The following is a 12776-nucleotide window of genomic DNA, read 5'->3' as shown; positions in this document are numbered from 1 at the left end:
GCCTCTCTGTAGATGAAGGATGGCGGCAGGATGAGAGGGAGGCCATCACAGCAGCCTTGACGTCAGTAGCCTCAGCCACCCAGCTCAATCTTGTGTCCTTAGAAGAAAGAAACTCCAAAACCTTCACCACAGGGAACTAACAGAGGGAGGAGGGAAGGGGCCGACCGTAGCTTCCATAAGTGTGTTAACGCCTGTGGTGGGGCTGTGCCGCAGGGCCACAGACACCCAGTGTGGGAGACAGGAGGGCCTGGAATGTATAGGTTAGAGAGGAGGCTTAAGGAAGCTGTGGATCAGGAGACCAAAAGCAACTTCTCCTGCTGTGGGGTCTCTGTGGCTGTTCTGCCCAGTATGTCTCTGGAGAGAAGAGAATGCTTGCCAAGTCCCTGGCAGCCACCACCTAACATTTATTCCTATGAATTTGCCATTCTGGACATTTAGTGTAACAAATTATTTCCAGGATGCCTGGGCATCGGGTGTCAGGGCCCCAGGCCCTCAGGTTTAGGAAGAACAGGCTTCCAGTGCACAGTGAGCAAGTCTTTCATATGGTATTTGCCCACCTTTCATCTTATTTGATCCACAGCACAGGGAGTTAGGCACATTAGGGGACAGTCTCTTCCCCATGTAATTTGAGGAACACTTAAATAGGAAGGACTTGATTTTGGTCACAGCCAAGATAGCAGCATCAGAGCTGGAATCTTACCCCAGGTCTCTGAAATTTCTTCCATCCTTCTGGATTAATAATATAATAGTAACAATAACTACCACCACCCATATATGAGTTTTTCTTTCTCATACATCGACAACTTGTTAAAAATAACCAAGCATTGGCTTTTGTCTCTCTAGTTCCGTACCTCCCTGCATCTGCTCATGGAGACCCTGAATGCCACGACCCCTCACTACGTCCGCTGCATCAAGCCCAATGATGAGAAGCTCCCCTTTCAGTAAGTGCCTGCTGGGCATTGGCCTGTCCAGCCCAGCCTTAGAGGTTCAGGTGGAACAGGGTGGGCCAGGCCTTGCCTGGGGATCTGTGGCCTTCAGCATGATGACTAACTGGACTTACACTCCCCAGACAGCTTACATGCAGCAGACAGGCTGACAGACACTTGCTGAGTGCCACCTGTCTGCTGTCCAGGAGGTCTCAAGAGAAAAAATGGAGTTCCCCAAGCCCATGCAGCTTACAGTGGTGGTCAGGAATGTGCATACTTGAATCAAATAGAGAATGTTAAATGTAGCCATGAGTACATCTCATGGCAAGTGTTAAATTCAGACTTGGAAAGGTTGCTGGAGTGGTCAGGAAAGGCTTTTCTTGTGTTGAAGAATCAAGACTTCACATTATGTGTCGAACAACAGAACATGAACATGGTGCTGCTTCTCACATTACCCTCTGCTGCTGAGCTTCCAGAATTATCCACGTTTGCTCCCCTTTTCCTCACTCTTCAACCTACTCTGATCCAACTTTTGCTTCTACCTTGACCTTGAAACTTTGTTCCAGTTCTGTCCATGCTCCTGTGGCTGACCTCACCCTAATCTGTAGAACTCTCAATGATCTTTGTACATCTTGGTTTCTACTAAATTCCAGACAAGTGTTTGTGCAAGCCTACTACAGCTTCGTTATCCACCTTGCCTTCAGCATGTCTGAGACCACACTCTTCATCTCCTGCCACCCCCGAAGAATGGTTCCTCTTTCATTGGTCTCTGTTGTTGTAAGAGGCATAACATTTCCTGATATCTCCTCCACCCACCAGGCCTGATCTCCCAGACTAGAAGCCTGAGAGTCTCTCTAACCTGCTGTGCAGGGGGAGTCCCTGTGATGATGGGTATGTGCTGTCATCTGCCTTATCCAGCGTGGGAGCCGCTTGTCACATGTGGCTATTGAGTGCTTGAAACATGCCTAGTGGGAGTGAGGAACTGAATTCTGAATTTTATTTCATTTTAATTAATTTTGGATACCCAGCGGTGCTAGTGGCCACCATACCGCATGGTTTAACCCTTGATTCTTTCGTCTCCTTCACTTCCCAGTCTAACAGATGTCAAAGTCCCATGAAGTCTCCATGCAAGTTCTTCACCCTGGTCTCCCTTTTCTCTTCCTTATTCACCTTGTTCCAGATCCTCTTTTCTTGCCTGATATACTACCTTAAACCTTTAAAAAACAGCCTCTTACTCAGCTCTGCAGCCTCTTCTGCTATTACTCTGGGCCTTCACTCATGCTGTTCCCCCTGGCCAGAGGAGATGTATTTTTAAACTTTTTAAGCACCTTATTCCCATCTTCCCTCCCCCATGATTTCTGTTTCAGGCCTAGTATAATTTCTTTCTTGAAATAACTTACTTTGGCAATTTTAACTCTCAGACTGAATATCTGAACTGCCTTCTACACTCCTGTCATTTAATAAAGCTTGGCTTCCTTTCAGATGGGCTCTGTGTGGAAAAGGTTAAGGAGACAGAATGTTACCAGTTTTCTTTGCAGTGTGCTGCTTGCTTGCTCTTCCCTTCCTCCAAGTCTCCGAGACGTGCTTAGGAATTCCCCCGGGTGGCTCTGTTTACTGGCAGACTCCAGAAGAGAAGAGGCTGTTAGAAGCGGAGAGTGTGTGAAAGACTCAGATTCTGTGTGAAGGGCAGAGTGGTGTGCAGGGTCCAGGGGAGAGGAGATGAGGGCCCTATACCAGCTGGGCCAGACCAGCTGTGGCCTTGGGCCCTTCCCTCATCAGAGCGTGGCCCTGCTGTGGGACAGATACTCTGCTGGGTCTCCCCTCTCAAATGAGAGAAGACACTAGGGACTTTCTAGGCCTGAGGTCCCATTTTTCTAAGACCCGCCCTTTCCTTCAGAACCAAAATCTTTCTCCCAATACAAAGAGAAGGTGGGAGGAATACTGACCATGTCATGAAACCTGGATTCTAGTTTGAGCTCACTGCTGATTTGGCCAATCGCAAGCTAGTCTTTTACTCTCTGTGTCTCATTTCCTTACCTGTTAATTTTGGTGAGGGCCTGGTGTGGTGGCTCATGCCTGGAATGGCAGTGCTTTGAGAGGCCAAGGCAGGAGGATCACTTGAGGCAAGGAGTTTGAGAGTGGCCTGGGCAATATAGCGAGACCCAACCTCTACAAAAAATTTTAAAATTAGCTGGGCCTGGTGGTCCATGCCTATAATCCCAGCTACTCCAGAGGCTGAGGCAGGAGAATTGCTTGAGCCCAGGAGTGTGAGGCTGCAGTGAGCTATGATTGTATCACTGCACTCCAGTCTGGGTGACAGAGCAAGACTACCTCTCAAAAAATAAATAAATAAATAAATAAAAATACCCTGATGAAAGAATCTGAATAGGAATTACTCATGAGAGTATAAAAGTGTATATGATGACAGTTATTAGTTACATCATCCTAGAAGGAAGTTTCTGTGTCTCTCCACCCATTTCCTGGAATCAGAGTTGCTCAGCCTCAGCAGCATTGACATATTGGGTCAGAGAAGTCTTTGCTGGGGCAAGGGGTGCTGTCCTGTGCATCACAGGATGTTGGGAAGCATCCTTGGCCTCTACTCACTAGATGCTACAAGCATCCCACCATTGTGACAGCTAAAAATGTTTTTAGACATTGCCAAACGTTCCCTTGGGAACAAAATCGCCTCCAGTTGAGAACTCCTGTCCCACATTAAATGCTTTGATAGCATGGCCTCTACAAAAGTCTTTTTCTTCTGCTTTCTTCATTCAAGAAACATCTATCATACCTCTTACTAGGCACTGGGCTAGAACAGGTGGAATGACAATAAGACATGTCCCCCATGCTTAAGGAATTGTCTGTCACGAGTAACTGGCCATGCCACAGAAGTGGCTGTCAGTGGCTCTGTGAAAGTGCTGACAGGGCAGAGGCAAGAGAGAGATGAAGTATCTAAAGCAGCAGTGGCCTGGGGCAGGTGTCATAACCTGGGAACGCTTAGTGGAGGGCCTGGTCACTGGTTTTCTGAAGGCCAGTCCAGGTCTCAGAGTCTCGGAGTTCTGAGTTGTGGCTGCAGGAGGCTGCTGAGCCTGGGGAAGCAGGTAGGGAGCTTGCAGCCCATGGAGAAATCGATTCCATGGTGGGCGATTGTGGAGGTAGGACCCGGTTCTAACACCGTGGGATTCTTTACATCCAGCAGGCTCCAGGGTGTGCTAATCCTATTGGGAGAGGAAAGCATGAACTTCAGTTTCAGCACTGTGACCTTCTATATCTTTGGTGATTCTTCTATGTTAGTTGTCCTTGCTATGGTCCTCCAAGATTTAATAGAAGGAGGGCTGGTTTTCCATTCCCAGTCATCTAATAGTGAATGCAGTGAGGCGGATTGAGAGATGCATTTGACGGTGGATTTTCTTTACTGTTGGGGAGAGAAAGTACAGAAGGCCAGCTGGCCTCACATATCCCCTTGGGGTATGTGAACAGGGAAAGATGATGGCAATATCTTCTTTGTATAGTGTCTGTTAGCTTTTTCTAAAAGCATTCTTTTTTTTTTTTTTTTTTTTTTTTTTGGTAACATAGTCATTACAGCCACCACTGCTTTATGGTTCGGCAGATATGTTGAGTTCTCACTGAGTAAATGAGGAAAGTGAGGTACAGGGAGACTGTCCTGCCCCAAGTAACAACTAGCTGTCAGTGGCAGAGCCGAGGCCACACAGAGTTCTTTGTCCCAGACCACAGGGGAAAGCAGTGTTGCCGTCACAGGAGGACAGAACAGGTGTGGGGAAGGGAGGGGATTTGCTGAGCTGGTCATGAAGAGGGAAGAATGTTAAGGCTGAGTTCAAAAACTCTGTGCCAGGTGCCTTCTGGCCACCAGCTTTAGGCACGATGTGTGGGGACTCCAAGAGAAAACCGAGGCCCACAACCCTGCCCTCAAGAACTCATGCTGGGCTGTGGGGGGTGGGGAGGACCAGCACTCAGTGAGCCATTGCCTGGCCCTTCGACAGGACAGAACTGGGATGCTGGAGGTCAAGAAGCATGATGTGGGGATACCAGAGCAGAAACTGGGAAGGGACAGATGGGGAGGAGGAGCAGTACTTTTAAGGAACGATGGGGTTCTCAATGAGCTTCTGCTCACTTTATTAATACCATGAGGAAACAGTAGGAGGTCCTGGAAGAAGAAGGGACCCCCAGCTGATTCCATAGCTCACGTGAGACCTAAGGGTCCCAGATGCTCCTGAGCACGCTGCCATCCCCGGTGTGTGCAATGCACTGAACTTGACCCTCTGGTCATGCTGAGCAGAGGAAAGAAGCTGGTGGCTGACCTGGGGAACACGGCTGCTGTGGGCAGGGCCAGAGCACCTGAGGAGGTGGTCTGCAGACCACAGGATGCCTTTTCCAAAGCACAGGGGTGTCTGCTCTGCCTTCATGATGCAGGGCCCAGCTGACAGCTTTAGCAGTGAGAGCCTGTGAGCAGAGGAGCCTGCAGTCCAAAGGCTTCTGATCACTCGCAGTCATGGGCAGCCAAGCAGCTGCTTATGACTCTGGTCATTGCCGCCTCTGGTGATGAAGACCCCCTTGGATCCTGGAACTGTGCTTCCTCTTGTGGCAAAGCAACCACAGGGGGCATGGGAGCAAGAGGATGGGCAGACATTGAAGTGCTCAGCACATATTCCCTGCTGTCCTGTAAGACCCTTGCACTAAGGGGATTGTGCTGTAGTTAAAAAGATGAAGTCTTCTGAAGGAACTGTTTTGTTCAGAGCTGTGTAAATCGATGCTCCATTGTGCCTCACGTACTCAGTGCCACGGACTTTTGGAGTTGGAGGGGTCGGGTGTGGAAAGAAGGTGGGGCCCAGGAGGGCAGAGGGGAGCAACAAAGCCACAGTGAGCACAGCCTGGAGGGGAGAGCGTGGGTGTCTCATGGGATGAGACCCAGGGCTGATGTGCAATGCAGAGTGTTGCCTGGGGTGAGGTGGCATCTTGCAGTTATCAGTTGCTTGGAAAATGCCCACTGTTTTCCAGTGCCAAGTGCCCACTGAGCCCAGGCGACCCCAGGACACCATCTATCAAGCACCATGTCCCAGAGTAAAAGGAGGAAAAGGAACATGGCTCTTGGCTCCAGCTGAGCTGCAGGACAGTCAGAAGGAAAGGGAGCATTTGTTCCTCATCCCTTCTCATGGAGTGGGGCAGTAATCTTAGAAATTAAAAACAGTGATGTAATTCTAGGTTGCCTTAATTATTTCTCACTGAAGACTCCCTGCTTACCCTAGAAAACGGTGAGGTCTTGCTCTCTGGCTTCTCTCTTTCTCTTATTAGTTTTTTGTTGTTGTTGTTGTTGTTGTTGTTTTCAAGATGGAGTCTCACTCTGTCACCCAGGCTGGAGTGCAGTGGCACCATCTTGGCTCAGTGCAACCTCTGTCTCCCGGGTTCACTCTGTTCTCCTGCCTCAGCCTCCCGAGTAGCTGGGACTACAGGCGCCCGCCCCCACACCTGGCTAATTTTTTTATATTTTGAGTAGAGACGGAGTTGCACCATGTTAGCCAAGATGGTCTCGATCTCCTGACCTCATGATCTGCCCACCTTGGCATCCCAAAGTGCTGGGATTACAGGCATGAGCCACTGCGCCCGGCCCTTCTTATTAGTTTTTATAATCTGTGTTTAACAACCTCAGACAATTGCTCTGGCTTCGTTCAGCAATTTTTTTTAAATTATGCTTTATGTTCTAGGGTACATGTGCACAACGTGCAGGGTTGTTACATATGTATACATATATGTGCTGCACCCATTAACTCGTCATTTACATTAGGTATATCTCCTAATGCTATCCCTTCCCGCTCCCTGTACTGCACAACAGGCCCCGGTGTGTGATGTTCCCCTTCCTGTGTCCAAGTGTTCTCATTGCTCAATTCCCACCTATGAGTGAGAACATGTGGTGTTTGGTTTTCTGTTCTTGCTATAGTTTACTGAGAATGATGGTTTCTAGCTGCATCCATGTCCCTACAAATGACATGAACTCATCCTTTTTTATGGCTGCATAGTATTCCATGGTATATATGTGCCACATTTTCTTAATCCAGTCTGTCACTGGTGGACATGTGGGTTGGTTCCAAGTCTTTGCTATTGTGAATAGTGCCGCAGTAAACATATGTGTGCTTCTGTATTTATAGCAGCATGATTTATAATCCTTGGGGTGTATACCCAGTAATGGGATGGCTGAGTCAAATGGTATTTCTAGTACCAGATCCTTGAGGAATTGCCACACTATCTTCCACAATGGTTGAACCAGTTTACAGTCCCACCAACAGTGTAAAAGTGTTCCTATTTCTCCACATCCTCTCCAGCATCTGTTGTTTCCTGACTTTTTAATGATTGCCATTCTAACTGGTGTGAGATGGTATCTCATTGTGGTTTTGATTTGCATTTCTCTGATGGCCAGTGATGATGAGGATTTTTTCGTGTGTCTGTTGGCTGCATAAATGTCTTCTTTTGAGAAGTGTCTGTTCATATCCTTTGCCCACTTTTTGATGGGGTTGTTTGTTTTTTTCTTGTAAATTTGTTTGAGTTCTTTGTAGATTATGGATATTAGCCCTTTGAGAGATGAGTAGATTACAAAAATTTTCTCCCATTCTGTAGGTTGCTTGTTCACTCTGATGGTAGTTTCTTTTGCTGTGCAGAAGCTCTTTAGTTTAATGAGATCCCATTTGCCAATTTTGGCTTTTGTTGCCATTGCTTTTGATGTTTTAGACATGAAGTCCTTGCCCATGCCTATGTCCTGAATGGTATTGCCTAGGTTTTCCTCTAGGGTTTTTATGGTTTTAGGTCTAACATTTAAGTCTTTAATCCATCTTGAATTAATTTTTGTATAAGGTGTAAGGAAGGCATCCAGTTTCAGCTTTCTACTTATGGCTAGCCAGTTTTCACAGCACCATTTATTAAATAGAAAATCCTTTCCCTATTTCTTGTTTTTGTCAGGTTTGTCAAAGATCAGATGGTTGTAGATGTATGGTATTATTTCTGAAGGCTCTGTTCTGTTCCATTGGTCTATATGTCTGTTTTGGTACCAGTACAATGCTGTTTTGGTTACTGTAGCCTTGTAATATAGTTTGAAGTCAGGTAGCGTGATGCCTCCAGCTTTGTTCTTTTGGCTTAGGATTGTCTTGGCAATGCAGACTCTTTTTGATTCCATATGAACTTTAAAGTACTTTTTTCCAACTCTGTGAAGAAAGTCATTGGTAGCTTAATGGGGATGGCATTGAATCTATAAATTACCTTGGGCAGTATGGCCGTTTTCACAAAATTGATTATTCCGATCCATGAGCATGGAATGTTCTTCCATTTGTTTGTGTCCTCTTTTATTTCACTGAACAGTGATTTGGAGTTCTCCTTGAAGAGGTCCTTCACATCCCTTGTAAGTTGGATTCCTAGGTATTTTATTCTCTTTGAAGCAATTGTGAATGGGAGTTCACTCATGATTTGGCTATCCATTTGTCTGTTATTAGTGTATAAGAATGCTTGTGATTTTTGCAGATCAATTTTGTATCCTGAGACTTTGCTGAAGTTGCTTATCAGCTTAAGGAGATTTTGGGCTGAGATGATGGGGTTTTCTAGATATACAATCATGTCATCTGCAAACAGGGACTATTTGACTTCCTCTTTTCCTAATTGAATACCCTTTATTTCTTTCTCTTGCCTGATTGCCCTGGCCAGAATTTCTGACACTATGTTGAATAGAAGTGGTGAGAGAGGGCATCCCTGTCTTATGCCCGTTTTCAAAGGGAATGCTTCTAGTTTTTGCCCATTCAGGATGATACTGGCTGTGGGTTTGTCATAAATAGCTCTTATTATTTTGAGATACGTTCTATCAATACCAAATTTTTTGAGAGTTTTTTAGCATGAAGGGCTGTTGAATTTTGTTAAAGGCCTTTTCTGCATCTATTAAGATAATCATGTGGTTTTTGTCTTTGGTTCTGTTTATATGCTGGATTACGTTTATTGATTTGCATGTGTTGAACCAGCCTTGCATGCCAGGTATGAAGCCCACTTGATCATGGTGGATAAGCTTTTTGATGTGCTGCTGAATTCAGTTTGCCAGTATTTTATTGAGGATTTTTGCATCAATGTTCATCAGAGATATTGGTCTAAAATTCTCTTTTCTGTGTGTGTGTCTCTGCCAGGTTTTGGTATCAGGATGATGCTGGCCTCATAAAATGAGTTAGGGAGGATTCCGTCTTTTTCTATTGATTGGAATAGTTTCAGAAGGAATGGTACCAGCTCCTCCTTGTGCCTCTGGTAGAATTCAGCTGTGAATTCGTCTGGTCCTGTACTTTTGTTGCTTGGTAGGCTATTCATTATTGCCTCAGTTTCAGAGCCTGCTATTGGTCTGTTCAGGGATTCAACTTCTTCCTTGTTTAGTCTTGGGAGAGTGTATATGTCCAGGAATTTATCCATTTCTTCTAGGTTTTCTAGTTTATTTGCGTAAAGGTGTTTATAGTATTCTCTGATGGTAGTTTGTATTTCTGTGGAGTCAGTGGTGATATCCCCTTTATTGTTTTTTATTGTGTCTATTTGATTCTTCTCTCTTTTCTTCTTTATTAGTTTTGCTAGCAGTCTATCAATTTTGTTGATCTTTTCAAAAAACCAGCTCTTGGATTCATTGATTGATTGAATGGTTTTTTTTTTTTTTTTTTTTTTTTGTCTCTATCTCCTTCAGTTCTTCTCCGATCTTAGTTATTTCTTGCCTTCTGCTAGCTTTTGAATGTTGTTTGCTCTTGCTTCTCTAGTTCTTTTAATTGTGATGTTAGGGTGTCCATTTTAGATCTTTCCTGCTTTCTCTTGTGGCCATTTAGTGCTGTAAATTTCCCTCTACACACAGCTTTAAATGTGTCCCAGAGATTCTGGTATGTTGTATCTTTGTTCTCATTGATTTCAAAGAACATCTTTATTTCTGCCTTCATTTCGTTATGTACCCAGTAGTCATTCAGGAGCAGGTTGTTCAGTTTCCATGTAGTTGAGCGGTTTTGATTGAGCTTCTTAATCCTGAGTGCTAATTTGATTGCACTGTGGTCTGAGAGACAGTTTGTTATAATTTCTGTTCTTGTACATTTGCTGAGGAGTGCTTTACTTCCAACTATGTGGTCAATTTTGGAACAAGTGCAATGTGGTGCTGAGAAGAATGTATATTCTGTTGATTTTGGGTGGAGAGTTCTGTAGATGTCTATTAGGTCTGCTTGGTGCAGAGCTGAGTTCAGTTCATCAGTATCCTGGTTAACTTTCTGTCCAATGTTGACAGTGGGGTGTTAAAGTCTCCCATTATTATTGTGTGGGAGTGTAAGTCTCTTTGTAAGTCTCTAAGGACTTGCTTTATGAATCTGGGTGCTCCTGTATTGGGTGCATATATATTTAGGATAGTTAGCTCTTATTGTTGAATTGATCCCTTTACCATTATGTCATGGCCTTCTTTGTCTCTCTTGATCTTTGTTGGTTTAAAGTCTGTTTTATCAGAGACTACGATTGTAACCCTTGCCTTTTTTTTTTTTGTTTTCCATTTGCTTGGTAGATCTTCCTCTATCCCTTTATTTTGAGCCTATGTGTGTCTCTGCTTGTGAGATGGGTCTCCTGAATACAGCAAACTGATGGGTCTTGACTCTTTATCCAATTTGCCAGTTTGTGTCTTTTAATTGGAGCATTTAGCCCATTTACATTTGAGGTTAATATTGTTATGTGTGAACTTGATCCTGTCCTTATGATGTTAGCTGGTTATTTTGCTCGTTAGTTGATGCAGTTGCTTCCTAGCCTCGATGGTCTTTACATTTTGGCATGTTTTTGCAGTGACTGGTACCTGTTGTTCCTTTCCATGTTTAGTGCTTCCTTCAGGAGCTCTTGTAGGGCAGGCCTGGTGGTGACAAAATCTCTAAGCATTTGCTTGTCTGTAAAATATTTTATTTCTCCTTCACTTATGAAACTTAGTTTGGCTGGATATGAAATTCTGGGTTTAAAATTCTTTTCTTTAAGAATGTTGAATATTGGCCCCCACCCTCTTCTGGCTTGTAGAGTTTCTGCCAAGAGATCTGCTGTTAGTCTGATTGGCTCCCTTTGTAGGTAAGCTGACCTTTCTCTCTGGCTGCCCTTAACATTTTTTCCATCATTTCAACTTTGATGAGTCTGACAATTATGTGTCTTGGAGTTGCTCTTCTCGAGGAGTATCTTTATGGCATTCTCTGTATTTCCTGAATTTGAATGTTGGCCTGCCTTACTAGGTTGGGGAAGTTCGCCTGAATAATATCCTGCAGAGTGTTTTCCAACTTGGTTCCATTCTCCCCATCACTTTCAGGTACACCAATCAGATGTAGATTTGGTCTTTTCACGTAATCCCATATTTCTTGGGGGCTTTGTTCATTTCTTTTTACTCTTTTTTCTCTACACTTCTCTCTTCATTTCATTCATTTGATTTTCAATCACTGATACCCTTTCTTCTAGTTGATCAAGTCAGTTACTGAAGCTTGTGCATTTGTCACGTAGTTCTCGTGTCATGGTTTTCAGCTCTGTCAGATCATTTAAGGACTTCTCTACCTTGGTTGTTCTAGTTAGCCATTCGTCAAATCTTTTTTCGAGGTTTTTAGCTTCTTTGTGATGGGTTTGAACTTCCTCCTTTAGCTTGGAGAAATTTGATCGTCTGAAGCCTTCTCTCAACTCGTCAAAGTCATTCTCCATCCAGCTTTGTTCCGTTGCTGGCAAGGAGCTGTGTTCCTTTGGAGGGGGAGAGGCGCTCTGGTTTTTAGAATTTTCAGCTTTTCTGCACTGCTTTTTCCCCATCTTTGTGGTTTTATCTACCTTTGGTCTTTGTTGATGGTGATGTACAGTTGGGGTTTTGGTGTGGGTGTCCTGTCTGTTTGTTAGTTTTCCTTCTAACAGTCAGGACCCTCAGCTGCAGGTCTGTTGGAGTTTGTTGGAGGTCCACTCCAGACCCTGTTTGCCTGGGTGTCAGCAGCAGAGGCTGTAGACGAGTGAATAATGCTGAACAGCTAATGTTGCTGCCTGATCATTCCTCTAGAAGCTTCATGTCAGAGGGGTACCTGCCATGTGAGGTGTGAGGTGTCAGTCTGCCCCTACTGGGGGGTGTCTCCCAGTTAGGCTACTCAGGGGTCAGGGACCCACTTGAGCAGGCAGTCTGTCCATTCTCAGATCTCAAACTCCATGCTGGGAGAACCACTGTTCTCTTCAAAGCTATCAGACAGGGTCATTTAAATCTGCAGAGGTTTCTGCTGCCTTTTGTTTGGCTTTGCCCTGTCCCCAGAGGTGGAGTCTACAGAGGCAGGCAGGCCTCCTTGAGCTGCAATGGGATCCACCCAGTTCAAGGTTCCCTGTTGCTTTGTTTACCTTCTCAGGTAATGGTGGGCATCCCTCCCCCAGCCTCGCTGCCACCTTGCAGTTAGATCTCAGACTGCTATGCTAGCAATGAGGGAGGCTCTGTGGGCGTGGGACCCTCCAAGCCAGGCATGGGATATAATCTCCTGGTGTTTCGTTTGCTAAGACCCTTGGTAAAGCACAGTGTTAGGGTGGGAGTGACCCAATTTTCCAGGTGTTGTGTGTCATGGTTTCCCTTGGCTAGAAAAGGGAATTCCCTTCCCCTTTGCGCTTCCTGGGTGAGGTGATGCCTCGCCCTGCTTTGGCTCTCGCTTAGTGGGCTGCACCCACTGTCCTGCACCCACTGTCCAACACACCCCAGTGAGATGAACCCAGTACCTCAGTTGGAAATGCAGAAATCACCTGTCTTCTGTGTCGCTCACGCTGGGCACTGGAGGCTGGAGCTGTTCCTATTCGGCCATCTTGGGACCTCCCTCTCTTTTGGCATTTTCACCA

At 45.2% G+C, this 12776-nt stretch overlaps 1 protein-coding gene across 4 annotated transcripts in view; it reads left to right on the top strand.

Annotated features, from left to right (window-relative positions):
* The window catches only part of MYO5B (myosin VB), a 380074-nt gene that overhangs the window by 258740 nt on the left and 108558 nt on the right, over window positions 1-12776 (top strand). For all 4 annotated transcript variants that reach the window (XM_017951725.3, XM_017951726.3, XM_009192713.4 and 1 more), the window contains exon 16: window positions 844-941. In XM_017951725.3, coding sequence (XP_017807214.2) covers window positions 844-941 — 98 coding nt within the window. The remainder of the gene's footprint in view (window positions 1-843; window positions 942-12776) is intronic.

Source organism: Papio anubis, chromosome 19 (genome assembly GCF_008728515.1).
Source record: "Papio anubis isolate 15944 chromosome 19, Panubis1.0, whole genome shotgun sequence".
In the NCBI taxonomy this organism is placed as follows: domain Eukaryota; kingdom Metazoa; phylum Chordata; class Mammalia; order Primates; family Cercopithecidae; genus Papio; species Papio anubis.
This window is presented reverse-complemented; position numbering and strand designations above follow the sequence as displayed.